Source organism: Sebastes umbrosus, chromosome 7, assembly GCF_015220745.1.
Source record: "Sebastes umbrosus isolate fSebUmb1 chromosome 7, fSebUmb1.pri, whole genome shotgun sequence".
Lineage (NCBI taxonomy): Eukaryota > Metazoa > Chordata > Actinopteri > Perciformes > Sebastidae > Sebastes > Sebastes umbrosus.
Window position 1 is genome coordinate 16,225,532 of NC_051275.1, and position 20,533 is coordinate 16,246,064.

Below are 20,533 nucleotides of genomic sequence, written 5' to 3' on the forward strand. Positions count from 1 at the left end.
GCTAACCCAGGCGCCCAAGAGCCGGCTCTTTTAAGTGAACGATAAGAGCCGGTTCCCATCCGAGAGCTGTTTTTTTTTTTCTTTACTTAATTCAAGGCAGAATGATAAGACGATCTTCTCCACGCCACGGGCACTCCATGCACTGACTGTGACTGAATGTTGTGTTAATGACGTCCGTGCGAACAATCAGGTGATGACAGACAAGGCTCATACCATCAAGCAGGGAGGGGCGGGAGACGGTCTACAGGTACAGAGCAGGGGGGAGAGGAGGAGAGAAAGAGAGAGGAGTGCGGTGCGCGAATAGCAGACAAGTTGAGTGACAGTCGGAAACGAAGCAGCGTGTAAAATGACGGTATTCAAGAAATTATAAGGTTTAGTGTAATTATATTGAATAATTTAAGTGATATATGTGCACACATACAAATCATAGGTCAAAACAGCGCAACATTTGGCTGAATTATTAAAGGCAGAGGTGGTAAAAACGAAGAGCCGTTTGGGAGCCGAAAGAGCCGGCTCTTCTTGGTGAGCTGAGCCAAATGATCTGGCTCACTAAAAAGAGCCGTAATTCCCATCACTAGCATGAACAAAAAGGCACATGCTGCTTTCATGAACTATCGGAGAGCTCTAAACAGATTGAGGCCACCAACGTGTTAAAATACATGCTTAATAGTTAAACATTTTTTTGAGTTTCACCAGAGTAAAAAGAAAACGTTGCTCATTTAAAATGTCCTCAGTATAGTATTTATTAAATTTTTGGAAGGATACTAAAATGCGCAACTATAAAAAATCCGTGGAGTATTTGAAGGCAGCACTTTTTAAATCCCCTTGACTACAGGCCAGTCTCGCGTGCTGTCAGTTAGTACTGTTTAGTTAGACTCAACTCGTAGTAGCTAGGTTACCGGTATTAACTGTTTACTCAATTACCAGCTGTTTAGGTCACTTTTTAACTACAGTATTTAAGGATAGATTCTCGTTTTTTAACACCCGTCCTTTAATCCGTGTTTAGCTAACTATTAGACCTGTTTGTTTTAGTTAAAAAGCTAGTTTATGTCACTTCAAGGCAGGTGTCAGTTGAAGTATCGGAGTTTGAACGTTAGTTAGCTAACTAGCTAGAACCGCCTCTGTTGTGACAAGCGTTTCCTCTCTCACTCCAACCACATGCTGATGACACTACACTACACACAGCAGCACTGCACACACACACATACCCTCTAGCTGAAGAAGAGATAAGCCGCAGACACATCCCGTTCAGAGCCTGCTGTAACGTTATAAACCTCCACTTCTCTGCCAGCCTTCAACAGCTGCTTCACACACACCAGAGGAGGAACTAGTCTGGTAAGTTTCATATATTTTTTATTGTTTTCTAGTCTATTTCAGTACAGAATAAATATTATTCTGTACTGAAATAGACTGTTATTCTTTGTGAGCACAACAGAGGAATGAATGTTTGCTTCAATACATCTGTCAGTAAGGCAAAGATGTGACAAACTTTTCTCATTGTGAACATTTTGACTTAGCAAACACAGGTAACACTAATATCTTTAACGATGGCTGCAATCCATTTAGGTGTGCCATTGTTAGGGATCTTGGTATTGTGTGTGCTGGCAAAAAGCAAGACACACAATACAACAGATTCGAAGACATAAATACAATTTGTTTACTTACATATTCCCCTGGCTGCTTGTGGCAGGAGCCTGCATGTACTCCATACTTGACAACTTGGCAGGTCAGTGTATGTCAGTGGATCTTTATGATCTCTGAGGAAAAAAATGACATATGTATTAACTGGCACAGCTTTGATAGTAACAAGACTGCTACAGAACAGACACCATTAGCTGGTAGCGAGCACTGTGAAACAACTACTAACATTATTTCTAACAGCAGATAAATAATATAACTCTATGGTTTTGTTGTTCACACTCAGAAACAAGTAAACAGTTGTATAAAGACTGCTACATCCTCCTGAGACACCGCCCATTGACATGTGTCCTCTGTAGTGGACATTTTGTCCACATGCATATCCTCTTACTCTTTTGACCTACTCTATCAACCCCTAGTGTATTGTAAAGAGGACATCCTAGGCTTTCCAGGGATTCAATTTCAATTTTTGTATAGCGTCAAATCACAACAGAAGTTATCTTCTATGGCATGTGTTGTTTTTTTTAATCAATTTGAATGTATTCTTAGTTTAATATCACTCTACAGCCATAATCTGTTCATTTTTTAAAGTCTTTTCACACTGAAATAGTCCTGTAGTCCACTACAGTGGACAATAAAAATAAACGTTAACAAGTCTAAATTGTTAAGATTTTCTTTTAACCCTAAATAGGAAGGAAATCACAAAAAAAAAGTAATTGGAAGACACTTTTTTAAACTCGGTTCCCAGGAGGTTAAAACAGAAATGTTGTTGTTTTTAAAAAAAATCTTTTTAGGAAGTATTTTGTTGTGTCTCTGTATTGCCACTTGGGCTTAAAAAGTCACTAAATGTTTACATTTAAGAAGTATTAATATACATTAAGTGAAGTATTCTTAAAACAAATATCTCAGTAATTAGCCAATTTAAGATTAATGGCCATTTTATTTTAGAGCAAAAGTGTTTCCACCATGTCCACTATAGTGTGTCCTTGAGATTATGATGAATAGATGATATAATAGATGACACTGTGTGAGTGATTAGTGGATCATAGATCATGTTTCATGTGTTTTATATGTTTGCCAATGAGTGACCATCTTCCCATCAAGTATTATGTGTCACTGTTTGACTGTGTGTGTGGATGGGGGCACGCATGTGTGCTTAAGCTGTGTATAAAAGAATCCATTCAATGTCAGCATGACACAAGACTCTCAGTCATCCCCCCCCCTGGTGTGAGTCATTTTGTATGATTATTTATGCTTTTGATTACACAAGTGTGTGTGTGTGTGTGTGTGTGTGTGTGTGTGTGCGTGTGCGTGCGTGCGTGCGTGCGCGTGTGGTACATTATGAGCTGTTCTTTCCATTGTTATCCTTCCTGTCGTGTTTCCTCTCTGTGAGCATTCCTTCCTAACAGCAGGGTGACTGATGTACTGTCACAGTAAATGACAGCGAGCCGCTCACCGCGCCTTATGTAAAAAATGCTTTGAATTTTTCCAGTATGCCGTAGTGTATGTCTTGGAAAATTATGAAATGTGTCCTTTAAAGCTGCAGTGGGTAGAATTGGAGAAAAGTTATTTTTATAAAATGGTCACTATGTCCTGACAGTAGTGCATGAGACGGGTAATCTGAAAAAAAATCATGTGCCTCCGGTGTCCTCCGGTGTCCTCCCGTGTCCTCCCGTGTCCTCCCCTGTCCTCCCGTGCTCCTAATGGCATCTGCAAGATTTCACAGACCGGAGGAAAACAACCAATCAGAGCCAAGCTGGAGCCTGCCGTCTCTGAGCAGCTGTCAATCACTCGCAAACTGCGATCAAACGGTCAAACTAGGCAGCGCTGCCTAGTTTGACCGTTTAATCGGAGTACACGAGTGATTGACAGCTGCCTCCGTTGAATGAACAGCCAATAGGAACGCTCTCTATCTAAAATGATCTATGAATGGCCAAAGTCTCCCATCACAGATTTTTTTTAAAGCCTTAAAACAGAGACATGAGGAGGTGATGTCAAAAACATTCTGCCTACTGCAGGTTTAATTGGAGGATAGATCTTATGTAAAAATATTGATTTGAAAAGATGTAGTTTGTGAATAGCTATCTGGCTGGAATTTGTGACCACTGTATGCATAAAGCATCATTCACCTTGAAGTTTTCCATTTTACCAACTATATTTCACTATCAATTAGGACCAAACAAAGAAGTTGAAGCCCACATACTGTTTGTATTTGCTGTGTTTTGACATGCCTGCATGTGTTGGACAGTTATTTAGTGCTGAAATTATTGGTTGATTAAGCTTTTTGTCGATCCACAAAAATGAAGTCAACAAGTTTAATAACTGATTAGGGGTTAATGTAATTTATTAACAGATAGCCACAACAAGCTTACTTGGACAATAGCATCATATGCAGACACAGGAGGGCAGTATTACCCTCTCACAACAGTGATACTGAGTGTGAAACTCCATGAAACCTTAACATTTCTTTGCACTCAACTGTGTTTTACTGTCACATTTAAATCGTTCCTCTTGTAATATGTTTCTGTGAATATACACTCAGTGTTAGTGCAGTTGATTTGACTTTCCCCCTGTCAGTTTATTTTTCCTGTAGCCTGCTCCATAATATTATCTGGATTTCATAACTGATAAATCACAGATTAACTGGCATTCTTGTGTCAGAAATTGTGATTAATGATGGCCATTGTTTACTGTGTGGGACTATTATGCAGGTGCTGTTAATGTGTGCTGTTAATGATTACATTATCAGTCTGATAAATGGACTTAAAGGGAGTGTTTTTGTTATAGTAGGCTATTACTCATGCAGTTAATGTGTGTACTAAATTATTCATCATCTGTTTGTTCTCACAGATTTGAACAGTGGAAAACAAAGGAGGATGGAGCAATTTAAGTCTTCCCAGGCTTTAATACATGGATAGTGTGAGTAATGAGCGACTGTACTTTGTAGGAGTCACTGTTTAAGTGGTTTCAACACAACTATTCAACCACTCTACTTGAGGGTGTGTCTGGGGTCATTGTGTTACTACTACTACGGCATGCAGGATGGGCCAAACTCGCTCGGATCTGTCTCACACCGCCGCCCCAGCAGGCAGAGGAGCGAAGAGGAAAACACACCAAACATCCAAGCTACGACTACTCCCTATCAGCAGATCCAGGAGAGAAGGAGAGAAACGACGCAGCGACCAGTTAAACAGGAATCCGATGAAAAATAAAGTACTATCGTGTCTGGGAAGGAGAAAGCGAGACTCCAGCAGCCAAACAGAAGCGGATTTAGGTTGCGGAAACGCAGCTGGAGCCGGAGGAGATCCAGCGACGCAACGCGATCACAGAGTAGGAAAGTTGCCCAGGGACGAGGAGGTGGTATCGGCGGAGGAGGAACAGCGAGCATCCCAGGCGACACCATCCGGCCTAGATGGTGATGGCGGTGGTGGTGATGTCGAAGCCATCCAGGACGTAGTGGACCGAGAGGCCGATGGTGAAGTCGGCGGTGAAGGCTGCGAGGAGCCGAAACCCGAGCGAGAGGACGATGCCTCGGATCCCCCGACGAGGGCCATGGAAGATCAGCTACTGGGGGGAAACAACCAGGGTCGTGTTGTGTCTGAGGCTCGGGAATTAACGGGGACTTTCTCTAGTTTATCCCCGCATCAACCTCTGGATAAAACGGATCACAAAATGACTAAACGTGACTGCAGCACCGTTTCATGTCGACCCAAACAGGCCAGTGATCAAAACAACTCTTGTCCGGTTGAGAGTGAGTCTGATCAGCCTCCTCATGGTGCTCCAGGAGGCCCAAGTTTCCCAGGACCCATACCAACACTCATCATCACCAGAGACCCCAGTCCGACCCGCGCTGCTCAGGTTGGGACACCACCGGCCACCCTGCTGACCGTCAGGACGGAGCTCAGCAGCGGCAATTGTCTGGATCCTCACCCGGACGACGAGTCGCCCTGCTCGGACAGCGGCTGCGGAGGTTCCCCCATGCTGATGCGCTCACTGAGGAAGCTGTCCAACTCGTCCTCCATCTGCCTGTCCTCCGCCTCGTCCTTCGAGGAGTCCGAGGACGACTTCACCGGGAGCGACATCGAGTCCAGTCTGTCTCCTGCCAGGTCGCTGTGTAGCCCGGACGATGGGACAGGGGTGAGTGTCTTTTCCACAACAACATATGAACAAGTCACATTCATGCACATTCATCAGCTGTAGGACTCTATACCAGGGGTCAGCAACCTTTACTATCAAAAGAGACATTTTAGGCAAAACCCCCCAAAAAATCTGTCTGGAGCCGCAAAATATTTGAGCATTGTGATGAAGGTAACACAGTTTATAGTCTAAGTATATAGTGTATAAGTCTAATGCAGTGAGGGCCAAAGTATTAGAGTATTAGGGCCATATTGAGGGAATAAACATCTGAGATTTACAGAATAAAGTCAGAATATTATGAAAAAAAGTCATAACTTAAGGAGAAAAAAAGTCGTAATATTATGGGAATAAAGTCATAACTTTACAAGGAAAAAAAGTCATATTACGAGAATAAAGTCATAACTTAACGAGAAAAAAAAGTCGTAATATTACAAGAATAAAGTCAGAACTTTACAAGAAAAAAATCGTAATATTACGAGAATAAAGTCAGAACTTTACGAGAAAAAAAGAAAATAACACGTAAAACTACTACTTTATAATATTATGACTTAATTCTCGTAATATTGTGACTTTATCCTTGAAATCTCAGATTTATTTATTTTCCTCAATGTGGCCCTAATACTCCGTTGTACCGTCGTACCATAGACCTACAACAATGGTAAATAAAAATGAAAATATAAACAAAAAAACAGTTATTCATTTCCAATTTTAAAGATACACAGGGAGCCACTGGAGAGGGGCTGAAGAGCCGCATGTGGCTCCGGAGCCGCAGGTTGCAGACCCCTGGTCTATACCATAAAATCAATCATGAACAGGTCTTACTGCTTTGGCTACCAAAACATTTACAAATGCAAATGTTGCGCAACTGACCAGGCATACAGTATGTGGCCATTCCTCAACTGAACAAATCATGGTGCAAAAATGACTTCACAGCTAAGAGCTGGTTTGACAAAAACAATGGAATAGAAAGGATAGCCTGTACAAACACACACACACACACACACACACATGCAGGGTGCACAGTGACAGTCCCATTAGTCACTGTCAGTTGATACATGCTGCCAGATGTCATCTTTGTCACACATGCTGTTTGTCAAATCACCGGGCTGAAGTGCATGTCAACGGGCCGGACACATAAAAGCTGTTAAACTATGTCATATTGATATTTTAAGGTAGTTAATTCACATGATCATTGTAGTGCAGTTGGGCAAATTACAAAAAACAGGCCTCAGCTAATCAGGAGGTTTGCTGCACAGCGTGCGTCCCATGTGGTTTTGGTGAATATCTTGTTTGTTTTAAGTGGCTCAGTGATGACGACATTAAATAGCTTTTCGTTTGAAATAATTTGTGTAATTTGTGGTTCAAAGCCTTAACGGTTGGACTCACACCACCCTGATAATGAAAATTTAAACTGAAGAAGAGGAAACCGCCTCTTATCTCCAACCCCCACTTCTGTGGCTCTCGACTCCCATGGCTCATGATCACATGGCTTCGCTGAGCTCAGACGTAGGGCCATTTAAACACTGTCTGAATGCATGTTTGGATGATTTTTTTTCCATCCCATTACAGCTGCCACTTCAGCACTGTACAGTTCATATACAAAGATGCTATCACAGCAGTTTAGTAGTTAGTTTACTGCCCCAGACGCTCAGGGTTTTCCTCTCCTCCACTCATGAAAGGCAGTTTAAAGTTTCCAAGTAGGAAGTTGGGCCGTTTTCCCCCCTGAGTCAGGGGGCTTTGATGCACCGTCAACTAGAAACGCTTGGAATTAGACAAGTCTTAAAAACAGGATGTCTCCACTTCAATCTTCCCGTGTCTCCACTCTTCTTCTCTGCAGTTTGTGAATCCTGAATGTTCAGGTTTTCTGTTCGGGCCACGTCACCGAGCATGCATGTTGAAAGATGTTCCAACTGTCAGCATGCCAAAAATTAGAAACCTGGCAGAAGTTGTTCTCACGTATTTTTTAATAATCCAGGCCCAGTTATTTTTCCAGAGTAGACGGTCCGCCCTCGTCTGGTATTTTACTTTAATCTTTTCAAAGAGAAAGAGAAAAACATGACACTGAGACTCCAGTCTGAATTCATGGGAGCAGTTTTGACACCTAAGGCCACCACTTTAACATATTTTCACTGTCATCAGCTGGTACATTACACACTTTACACTTAATCTGACAGCTGCACCAAACACTGATGCCTATGATTTTGTGAGGTGAAAATAGGCCTCTAATCGAAGTCTGTGCTGTTCAGGTCTACACAAACTTATATTAGCCATTAAAACAACAATAAACAACATATAATCATAACAGGAGAAATTGTCAAAGCATAAATCGAACAATAACCACAGCAAACACACACAAACAAGCTCAACTTCATTATCCCAATATCATGTTTGCTTAGTTTATAATGATAAAACATAAATTAAACATCATATACAGTCACTTAGAACACCCATCTTCTATCCCCAACCAATAGACATTTAAACATTTTAATCTTTTTGGTTCTGGCCTCATTACTATCAATCCTATCATATATCTTAAAGGTTCAGAGGACCAATTTAAAGTCTGGGCTTTTATGTACTCACAGCTTTAGTGCTGCGACTAAGGATTATTACCATTATTGATTAATGAGCCAATTATAGAATGTCAAATACTGAAGAAAAAAAACATGAACATTTCTCTAAGCCCAAGGTGACCTCTTCAAATGTCTCGTTTTGTCCGTACAACAGTCTAAAACACAAAGTTTATAATGTTATAAAAACAGAGAAAAGAGGCAAATCCTCACATCAAAGAAGCTGAACCCTGGGCGTTTGGAGTTAAAAAAATTACTGAAATAATGAATCAATTATCAAAGAAAGACTAATAGTTTTAGCTCTGTACAGCTTGCGATTCTTTTCGACCAGCGTATTGATTAGCTGCCAGTTACAGCAATGATCATTTCAATCAGCTGGTCAGTGGAAAGTGTCGAAACAGCCAGGAAATGAGCAACCTGAAGAGTTGCACTTAAGCTGTTGTAACAAACATGATGACGCCAGTCTGCGTTTTCTGGTCAGGGCACATTTTGTCCTCTCGCAGTTGAGTAAAAGCTCTTTTTTTACGTCATACAGTAATTAATAGAAGGAGGGTGTGTGTTTGTTGATGTTGGATACAAAAAGCTGTGGCCACGCTGCCGGCTCCCTGACAAACCAGTTACATTTTGTATGCTCGGTGAAGTGAGCAGATACTTGCTCAAACATGCATACTCAGAGAGAGACACACACACAGCGATGCATTCAGAGTTCAGTGTGTGTCATGGAAAATTGGGCTGAAGGCAGAGCCGGTTGCTAGGCGACATCGTTGCCATATATGGTACTTTTTTTTTCTCCTTGTCTTGTTCTCTTTTTCTCACACAGACGGTATCTACTCTGTCCCTCACGTTTGAATGTTATTATAGTTAATTTCTTACAAATTTCTGCTCAGCCAACAATGTACATATTATTTTATAATTTATCATCAGGTTATGAGACACTCTTTCTCCCTCCTTTTAATATTTTGCCCCGAAACCCCATGAGACATACAGTGTGGAACAGAAAACAAGAGGAAAATGAGTGTAAGCGGACGAAAGAGAGACAAAAACACACTCTGAAGCTTTGAACACGTAGCCTACACGTGATGATGATTCGTCTTATTTATGCATGCTTATTCACATGAGCCACAATCGCAGACTTGTTTTCCGTGTCACCCATTATACAAAGTCCCACACATCACTCCCACAGCATTTATAACACAAAATCCATGCTACACAGAAGGAAAGAAATGCTTTCCATGCTGTTTTGGACTCTCATTTCTTTTATATTTATAAACTACTATATTTCTACAGCATGGCAATATAAATCAATACCACATGAAGTGGTGGAGGAAGTATTCAGTTCATTTACTTGAGTAAAAGTAGCAGTGCCACATGTAAATATACTCCATTACAAGCAAGAACCCTGCATTCAAAAGACAATTTAAGTAAAAGTATGTAAATGTACTTGTATCAAAAGTAAAAGTACTTAATGCAGATAATAGACCATGTGAGCTATCTTATATTTTATCATTGGATTATTGGTACTGATGCATCAATGTGTAAGTAGCAATTTACTTTGGTGGTTGGTTGAGATGGATCTGAATCATTTCATGTACTGTTGGATAGAAAATAACTAGTAGTGACTACTAGCAAATGTAGTGGAGTAAAAAGTGCAGTATTTCCCTCTGATTTGTAGCGGAAGTACTCCTCAAATTTGTTCAATCTTTTAGTAAATATACCTACCTACATTCCACCACTGATTACATTATATTGTCCAATAAAAATTGGTAATTTTGAAATTTTCCAGATAAACGGAAAGGGTTCCTTTATGGATATGAGGTAACTGATTAATCGATTGAGAAATGTCGATCAGTGTTTCCCAAAGCCCAAGATGTCGTCATCAAATGTCTTGTTTTGTCCACAACTCAAAGATGTTCAGTTAACAGTCATAGAGGAGTAAAGAAACCAGAAAATATTCAAACCGATTAATCGATTATCAATATAGTTGCCGATTAATGTAATAGTTGACAACTAATTGATTAACTGTTGCAGCTCTAGATAACTCTCTTACTTCTTAAGATAAATACAGCATTTAAAAGCCCATTACTTCAGCTCAAAATACACTGTCACAAAACTGAAAACAGAGCTGTTTGTCTTAACTCATGAAAAGTTGACGTTTTGAAGATATATCACAGAACAGCATATCATATTACAATATACATTAGGGCTGCAACTTAAAGATATTTTCATTATCGATTAATCGGCTCATTATTTGTTCAATTAATCAATTAATCCATAAATAATAGTGAAAATTATTGGAAAAAAGTGGAAAAACAGTCTTCACAAGTTTTGAGAAATCAAGGCAACATCATGAAATGTCTTTTTTTTTTTTTTTTTGTCGGACCAGCAGTCCGAAACCCCAAAATATTCAATTTACAGTGATATAAAATAGAGCAAGTCCTCACATTGGAGAGGATTTAAAATATTTTATAATTTCCCTTGATAAATGGCAAACGATTACACGATAATCAAAATTGCTGATGAGTCATTTTCTCATTCATTGATTCAGCACTAATACACCTACAATGGAATATTACACACAGCGCTAGATAGAAAGGACACGCGCAGACAAGCTCAAAGAATTAATACAACAAATATACAACTCTATCTGAAGATGTTTTTATTTAAAGCCATGCCATCTTGTGTTGGCTCAGCAGCCCACCACAGCTGAGCTGCCTGAACGCTGAAGACTTGAGTCAAGGGAAAGGGATGTGGTTTTAAAGTAGTGAAGTCGTTTAGAGAAAACAGCTTAACAGTACCTGCAAACACCCTCAGTGTATGCACATGTAGTCACTCCTGTAACTGTCTGACAGGTTCTACACACACACACACACACACACACACACACACACACACACACACATACGTCTGTAGGTTACACAGTACTGAGGAATTCCTCATGCAGACAAAAGGAGAGCACTGGGAGGCTATGGGATGGCCTGCTGTCCCTACCCCCATGTATCTGGCAGGAGATTGGCTCAGTGTGGGGCTCAGGATAGGCCCTGTGGGGATTAGGGGATGAGAGAGAGAGGAGAAGAACAAAGGTGAGACTGAAGGGAAAGAGAAGATGGCTCATTGTGTGGACGTTTGTACCTTCAGGGGGAGAGAGTGAATGATTTAGGGCAGGGAGTAAAATGAAGGGGGACTAGTTCAAGCAGGCAGATGGTAGAAACAATGGCAGCTTTAGGTATGTGGATATTTTGTACAGCAAAAAAGGTATATTGAGAAAGTGTTTTAGAGAGGAAGGGAGGAGTAACACAATGTTGAAAGAGGAGAAATTCTGAATTGGGATGACAAAAAGAGGTTGTAGAGAACGGGTCAGTGTGAGTTATACCAGAGGAGGATTATTTACCAGGCAACACAAGCCTCAGTTTACAGCAAGGGTTTACAGACCGAAGCTGAATCCCTGGAATAAGACAGAGTATTACCTCGGAGCTAACGGTACGCCTGGTTAAAGAAGGTTACAGATGATTGTGCAGGATCTCAGGCCGACAGGGAGGCACACAGCCCCGGTAGCGCCGCTCGTCCGTGGAGACCCTGCGCCGATGGTGCGGGATATTTTGTGCTGGCTGCGTTCCCGCTTCGTCTCCGGGGCTGTGTGTGCTTGTGTCAGCGCCTGCCTCCTCATCCACTACTGCTCCGTCTGCCAGGTAAGAAATGGAAAGTGACAAACTTGATTCAGAGCAGCGAAGCAGACTGTTGAGGGGTATTTGCCAACGTCAATGCTTCTTCAGAAAGATGATATGCGGGTATAGATTATATCAAATGCAGGTGACAGGTTTGGGCTTTCAAGTGTAGATGTGATTGATATCCCCTGTCTTTTGCTGCTGTTACAGTATGTTGTGGTTGTTTGGCACTCAGTATGCAGTTAGTCCTGTGAAACTGATGATCTCTGGGAGTAAAGCCAGTAAGCCAACCAGGAGGATCAACATGCTTCAGGCTGTAACACTTTATGCAATCAGTTAATTTCTCAGACTTTAATTTAGACACATACACTTTGTTTATTAGGTACACCTAGCTAAAACTAATGCTTTATACTGAGAGGTGTCAACCCCACTATTATCAGTGAAAGTAGACTAAATATTACCAACACCTCTCACTATATTGCAGTACAAATAAACAGAACCACTGATAAACCGTCTTTAAACTGACCGTACAGTTGAATCAACACCTCTCTAAAACAGTTTCATCAAAAACTGAACATTATAACCTCAAAAATGAAATGCAACTTCGCGCTTATCCTACCAAACATATGAAACTTTTAGCAATATTTGTGTAGTTATTACATTTAATTCTCGGTGTTGTTTGATTACAAGCTAAGTAACATCTATGAGTTACTTTTAATGAAAACTAACTTAGAAGAAAAAGTTTCCACTGTATTTATGTTTAGCTGGGAAGAAACTAAGTAAATAGTTAAAGATAACCTTCAGCTAAACTAGTTATAGCTGTATTTAGGGCAAATAATTAAGTAAATACCCTTCAAAATGGTTTCAAAAGCAATTTTTCAGTGATGATTCTTATTTTCCCCCAATAAAATTACTTTTTAAAAAATATTTCATGCTGACGTATGTCCTGCTGGTCACTCCTACTTGATCATGTGTATAAAAGGAGCGTATGTGTGTTGGAAAAGGTGAAGTAGGGGACACTGTAAAGACACATTCCTGTGGTCAGTGTGAGCTCTCCCAGTATGACCATTGTTGTTGTCATGTGAACCACAGATGGATCCCAGCAGAGGTGTGTGAGTGTGTGTGTGTTGGTTCATAACAGACACCAGAGACATTCCCAGTCTAATATCAGAGGAGATGAGAGTAAAGAAAATACTAGAGAATACCGTTGGGAGGACAAAGTGATGTTTGATTAAGTTAAAGTGGTAGAGATGAGCAGGAGTGGGACTTCCATTTGATTTAAATTGGTGAAAAATATAAATAACTCAATGCACATTCATTAGCATGGAAGCTTTGGGGAATGACGAGGAAGCTTAAACAACACAGAAAAATGAAATGATACTCTGTGTTATAGATCTGTGAGTTATATAAGAGAGAAAGTAGAGATAGTGAAGGTTGAGCTGAGAGAAGTGAAATGTGACCTCAGTGTTTAGAGAGCTGGGATGTGTGGGACGAAGAGGAGGAGGAGGAGGAGACAACAACACCGTTGCTCAGTTTGAAATGAAACAACAGTCCAGGCTTTTCTAAGGATTCTCTGCATTTATCATTATCATCCATTAGCAGCATTAGCTCTTACTGTGACTGGTAATTTCCGTCGGATACATTTGATCCCACAAAGAGGCAATGCATTAAGCTGTCAACTTGAAGCAATTAGAGAGAGAGAGTCTGATGGCATGTGGATAAGAGAAGTGAAAGAAGAGAGGCTGGAGATCTCCCCTTCCTCTCCTGTTGACCTCCCCCCTAGACTTGCATCTGTCACTGATGAGGACAAAAGAAACTAATACTGTAATAGCAAAATGAAAAGAAACCCAGGTTACTGTTGGGTAGACACGGTTTGTGTTGCGTCCACAAGCGGATGTTATTTCAGGAGATTATTTTTGTACTAGTGTTGGCGGTTTCTTAAAACAGATCTTTTGGTCGCTCCAGCAGGCTTTGACGTCAATCTTTGGCAGCTTCACAGATAGAACATTGATAATGTAATAATGTGATCATACTTAATATGAAGTTTATTTCAATGCACTGAATTGCACAATATTTGCGTATAATCAAAAGACACCTTAAATTCAAATACACTGACCAAGGCTAAACAATGTTTGTGTATTTCAGAGGAAAATACTGCTTAAACCTAAATGTCAAGTATGATCCTGTTACTTTAAAAGAAAAAATACCCTGAGTCCTCAGTCTTATGGACTCTTGTGAACTTTACATAACCAGTTCATAATTATCCCTTACAGCAGCACTTTGGAGGCCCACCGCTGGCGACAGTCTTACTGCACTGACCCGGTGGAGTGTCTGAAGGTGGATTGCTCGTTGTCTTGTCGGTTAGGCGGGATATTTTTCTGCTGGGAAAAGAGGATACGTGCTGGACATATGTTTTCTAAAGAGTATTTTCAACCTCTCAAGAGTTTAAAGTCAAGGTGCCAGTCGAATACAGCTAGATCTAAAGGTAAGAATGAAGGTATGCATGAACAAGACACTCCCCAGGAATGCAGGGAGATTATTGTGGGGGAGATGGCCTTTTGAATTCCAGGTGGAGCTTTTCATTGCCAAGAAATAAAGAAATCAGAAAAAATATACGGTTGTCCTTACCCTAACCAGGCCTAAATTAGCCGCTGATATCAGAGGATGATTATAGAAAATGATGATGCCGCACTCCTGTGTTCCTGTGTTAAATATATACCATAGAAAACCTACCAAATTTGCGTCAGCGTCCTTTTGCTGGTAAGCTGCAGATAGATTTGCCTGAAGCACTTTGCAAATCTATCTGCTGGTAGGACATTATCTCATGTTGCAAACATGGGGGAATGCAGTTGATGTCAACATGTTCCATTGCCGTTCTTTGCTCTGGCGGTGGAAGAGGTCATGTCGGGGTTAATCTGTTGATGGGATTGAAGGACTCTGTCTGACACGGTCTCGTATTCACTCTCATTACTCTCTGCCTCTTGTGTCTAGCTGAAATCCTGACTCCATGTTGTACACAGTTTTCCCATCATAAAGGAACCAACAGAACTAAAATGGTTAAAGCCCCTGAAAACCTCGGCATCGGATCTCAAAGTTTTTCTCAATAACACAAAACATTTGCAACTAAATACTTGGTAAATAAGTAACTCCATCACTCACATTGAGAGAAAAACATTTCAGGGCCTTAAAACCTTTTGGAGTTAACATAACAGCACTCCTTAAATTCAAATAAAGCCTGTTTTTCTTCCAAGGGTAAACACAGACGCTGCAGTTTCCGTTACATTAAGACTGTTTTATTGTGACAGAGTTTCAACAGAGCAGCTGTGGAAAGAATGCATGCGAGGAGAGCAGAGATAGGCTGACATGTAAACACGGCAGAGATAGGCTTGGCAGGGAGCAGCACAGTCATTCACAGAAGTAATAAAAAGATTAATTTTATTATTATAGCCTCTTGTCCCTGTGTTTTATTACTCACATTAACCCTTTCCTTTGCCTCAGTCGCATTCCTGTATTCCTGTGTTGAACATATAGATGCATTTAGTGAACAAAAAACATTGTATGATTGATTAGAAAAGACTGCAAATTGAGAAGGAGGCAAGAGAAATAATATTTCTTCTTAGCAATGTCTACTGTATTGTAACACACACACACACACACACAAATTCCCATCCTAAACTGGCTGTTGGTTTGTTGTGATTTCCCACACACACACACTCTAATCAATCAATGCAATGTTCCTCTCAGATTGCTTACGTCAAAGCCCCCGTTGCACACTGTCCTTGGTGTTTCCCAACGCAGATAACCGTTATATACACACACACAGAGTTTCAGACAGTAAGGCTCTGTTTTACGACACCGCTGTGGTGGCTTTAGTAAATGTTTTATGAATGGGCTTTGTCCCGTACGTCATGCACCTGGCCTTGGCTAGAGGGGAGGATCTGTCCAATGTCTACTGAGGTGTGTGTGTCAGTACTACAGGGTGTATTTTCCTTTTAATGAATACTCATCCTCTTGCCTGTATTGAGCTCAGCGCTTTGTTGTGACCAGAAAAGAAACCCTCCCACTGATTAGTCAGAGCTTCAGATTTGTCCCACACCTTATTTAATAACAAGACGATGACGTTCTTCGTTTCTTCTTCCAGAATAAGTCCTGGCAGAAATTGAAGACCATGGTTCACTGGTCCCCCTTCGTCGTGTCCTTCAAGAAGCGTTACCCGTGGGTGCAGCTAGCCGGCCACGCAGGTATGCATAAATACACAGTTTGATTAAAACATCCTCACACGTGCATTATTTTATCTTCAGTCTTTTTAATTCTGTCCGCCTCCTTCTCCAAGGTAACTTCCAAGCCGGGGAGTATGGACGCTTGTTGAAGCGGTTCTGTGAGTGTGAGCAGCAGTGCCTACAGAAGCTGATGACGGACACTCTGCGCCCCTATGTGCCTGGTTATTATGGGGTGGTACAGAGAGACGAGCAGGATTATAACCTGATGGACGACCTGCTGGCCGACTTCGACTCGCCCTCCATCATGGACTGCAAGATGGGCAGCAGGTGAGAGACTCGGCACAGGATGAAGGAAATGTGGTGAACATTTTCCAAGACCATATTGACAGCAGAAACCACTTTATCTTGTGCATTTATGAAGATACAGTGAGCCTTGAAAGTTAACCTTTATACACATATGAGCAGTTTACTCCCACGAGTTATCTGCCTCTCTACCACTTTTACTGTATATAATAATAATGGCTGTATTTGTAGTCAACAAAGAAAAAGAAAAATGACAACATACATAACAATAAGGACATAAAATCAATAAGAAAAATCGGATTGAAATAGCAAAGAGAAAGACCATAAAATAAGATATTAAAATGCATAAAAAAAGAAACAATTAAATATGAAGCCTTTCACATTTTAGGACGTACTTGGAGGAGGAGCTGATAAAAGCCAGAGAGCGTCCACGTTTGCGGAAGGACATGTACGAGAAGATGGTGGCAGTGGACCCCGGGGCCCCCACGGAGCAGGAGAAGCTACAGCAGGGAGTCATCAAACCCAGATACATGCAGTGGAGGGAGACGCTCAGCTCCACAGCCACTCTGGGCTTCCGCATCGAAGGCATTAAGGTCAGAGGTCACCCTGCACATGCAGCCCTGTGAGCATGCCTGGCTGTAGTACTCAGTGCTAGCGAGGAAACAAATAGTATCCACAAGAATCAATGAGAGTAAATATTTATCCCTCTGACCAAACACACTGGAGAGGAAATGGAAAAACACAAGTCTGTTAAAGTTTTGGCTGGATGTGCAGCCAGAAAGGGGACTGTTTGTTCTCTCAAACATAAATTCCAGGGCTGTTTATCAGGTCGCACTAATAACGGTGGATTTGCATGACCTCAGACATGTATGGAAAAATCTCATGACACTGTGAGCAAGCATTTAAAGCAGCTGCTTTACTTTCCAGTCCAACAAGTATCAGCAGCCAAGTTGTGGCAGTGACGTTCATATTTCTATATTTCTGTCAGTATGTGTTGTTGTTTCCCATTGCGTCTGCGGAAAAACACAAAATTAGAACATGTACTTGTACTGATAGTACTGCACTGAATACTTGCAGCTTGAATGAATCAGGAAGCTTTGAATTAATTACTAAACGTAATTATTGTCCTCATGCATGTTTAAAAAAAAAAAATAAACACAATATCTTATGTTGTCTTTTTTTCTATAGAAAGCTGATGGAACTTGTAACACCAACTTTAAAAAGACAAAGCACAGGGAGCAGGTGATGCAGGCCTTGGAGGACTTTGTAGCTGGCAACACTCAGATTCTGGTATGTTACTAGTTGTTACTAGTTCTGCTGCTGTTACTGCTCCTTTTTTCATAACTGTAAAACAGCAAGGAAGCTCTTTTTTTTTTTAAGGAAAAATTGCGACATTGCACCGGTTACCTAGCAACAGGTCCTGGCTAAGAAACTGTTCGGCGCATAACCCCTCCATAACAGCAAACTGTCGTTTATACACATCAGTTTTTGTATGTATTAAACAAACAATATATAATGTGATATTTATTGATATTTAGAGCTGTTGGTAGACTTTTGGACAGAGCCAGGCTAGCTGTTTCCCCCTGTTTCCAGTCTTTATGCTAAGCTAAGTTAGCCGACTGCTGGCTGTCACTTCATATTTTGTTTTTCAAATGTATTGAAGAGCAACTGCATCAAGGAAGGATATAAAGCTTTAGAACTTGAGTTAAGTGGGAAAAGTATAGTATAGTACAAAAATATATATATTTTTGGTCCATTTTTCTGATGCCCTACATCTTATTATTTTTCTCTTTTTCTTAGAAACTCTACCTGCAGCGGTTGGAAGAGCTTCGATCAGTCCTCGAGCAGTCACAGTTCTTCAGGACACATGAGGTAAGACACACTGACACTCACTGTCACTTTTGATGATTTCCAAACAAACCTGTTGGCCGAGTTGAAGATTTGGTGATATGACCTCACCAAGTAACTTCTGTATTGAATCGCTCACACACACCTAAACTCACCCGTCTCACCGGTTTCTCTCCATTGCAGGTCGTGGGCAGCTCCCTGCTGTTTGTGCACGACGCCTCGGGGAAGGCCCGAGTGTGGATGATCGACTTTGGGAAGACTGTTCCCCTGCCGGAGCCTCGGACCCTGGACCACAGGACTCCCTGGGTGGAGGGCAACAGGGAGGACGGCTACCTCTGGGGACTGGACAACCTCATAGACATCCTCAGCAGCATGCTCCCTCAGACGCCTTGAGAGGGAGGCTCCAATGAAACATTGGTTCCTGGACGAGATACAAAATCGGGAGAGTTTGAAAAAGAGGATAGAAGATTACACAAACTGAGACCGAGAGAGGAAGGGTTAGAAGAGGGCCACCAGTTTGATTTTCATCATCCAAGTGTCTTTATCCCACTGTACCTGTGTGAGAAGAAGATGAACGCAGACGAGCGTAGGATTTCTATTTGCAAAGTGGAAAACGCCAAAGGCCGACCTCATGCATTATGCTCCATTTGTGGAACTTGGGGACAGATGACCTGCGAAGAGTTGAGGCAAACAGTAGTAGGACGAGAAAGAGGGAGAATTGAATGCAGAATTGTAACTTTTTGAGAGTACAGTCCTCTGAACGCTTGCTCATCTCCCTCCACAACATCTCCCTCTGCTGGTTAGAGTTGCACGCAGCACTCTCACAACCCTGAACTTTGATCCAGAGGTATGAAACCTTTTCACGCAGCCTTTTGAGGAGCACTGGGTAACGGGAGTTTATTTTTTGTCATTTTGATGTTTAAGTATACGGCAACACTAAAACACTGGTCAGACCACGTGTGAACTAACTCAGCGTGTAAATACATTTTTATTTAAATGTTTTTTTGGCCTTGGTGTAACCTCCTTACCTTGTTTGTACGATTTCTGTGCCTGGTATTTTTTAAGGAAAGAGCTGTTTGATCATTCCAGTGCAGTGGACTCCTGCTATTTTTTTCTTCCAAAGAGTTCACCCAACTGATTTACAATATAATCCCAAAGTTAACTTGCAGGAGTGTTTTCTAAATCTGGATTTTTTTTGTATGATAATGCAGTGAAAGTTTTTTGTTTCTCATTTAAATGTACAGTAAGCAGCTTGGCAGCCATGTTTATCTGGAATGTGTTGCACTATGGATCCTCACAAAGCCATTGAACAAATCAAGCCTGTGTGTGTCTTAAGATGGGAAGCAGCAGTCAAGTACTGGGTTTACAGATGCATTATAACGTGAATTAATTCTCTAGGATCAGTGTTGCTTCAGATCTGCAGGGAGTTATACATTAGTGGTGTAAAGGGTGAAATGAAACTGGAATAACCTGATTAAACTGATAAGTTTGTTTAGGCATTTGTGAGGTTTCAATTGTGCACGTCAGCTTACACGTAATCTTCTAACTGGAAATTTGAAATGTGTCTTGTGATTTAACGGATGACGCATAATCGAATACAACAATGTCACTTTTAAACACAAGGACGTTGCTTGTAAATCATTTAGCTACACTAAACACAAGGTTTTTGGGGTTGACTTTTTGTATGCAGGATGGAGAGTTTACAAAGATACAACGTTGTTATATTTAGATATTAAGTCGCAGTGCGTATGACCATGTGTGTCGTTCCTTGACTGGAATGCAGCGGGTTGGGGAACATCAGTCTTCAAGACGTCCTTGGTTTGGGCGTGTAAACGTCTGACTTCATGAAATTGGAATTCAAATTCAGTAAATCAGTTTTTTCCATTTCCTGGAAGGTAAACACCCTGGGAGAGAGGAATATTCCAGTGTTTACAAAGTATTATATTTCTTTGCCCACAAATCCTCTATATTTGTAAAACGACTGGGTGCTGCTTTATAATTTAAGAAAACTGGATTCATAACCACATTTTGTATTTTTAAAAAGGCAGCAAATTTTAAAGTCGCAAAGCACAGACAGACTGGTGAAAACTGATATTAATTCCCTGCTTTGTCCAGGTCATGGATTGCAATAAACTGGAAATAAGAGATTTCAGAGTTT

The 20,533-nt window shown here is 41.0% G+C and overlaps 1 protein-coding gene across 1 annotated transcript; it reads left to right on the plus strand.

Annotated features, from left to right (window-relative positions):
• Window positions 1-688: 688 nt before the first annotated feature.
• Window positions 689-20,522, plus strand: itpkcb (inositol-trisphosphate 3-kinase Cb). The gene is made up of 8 exons (XM_037774654.1): window positions 689-1,335; window positions 4,489-5,775; window positions 16,146-16,245; window positions 16,338-16,551; window positions 16,916-17,120; window positions 17,716-17,817; window positions 18,328-18,399; window positions 18,559-20,522. Exons 2-8 carry the CDS (start codon window positions 4,681-4,683, stop codon window positions 18,766-18,768), a joined length of 1,998 nt encoding a protein of 665 aa, XP_037630582.1. The 5' UTR covers window positions 689-1,335; window positions 4,489-4,680; the 3' UTR covers window positions 18,769-20,522.
• The last annotated feature ends 11 nt before the right edge of the window (window positions 20,523-20,533 follow it).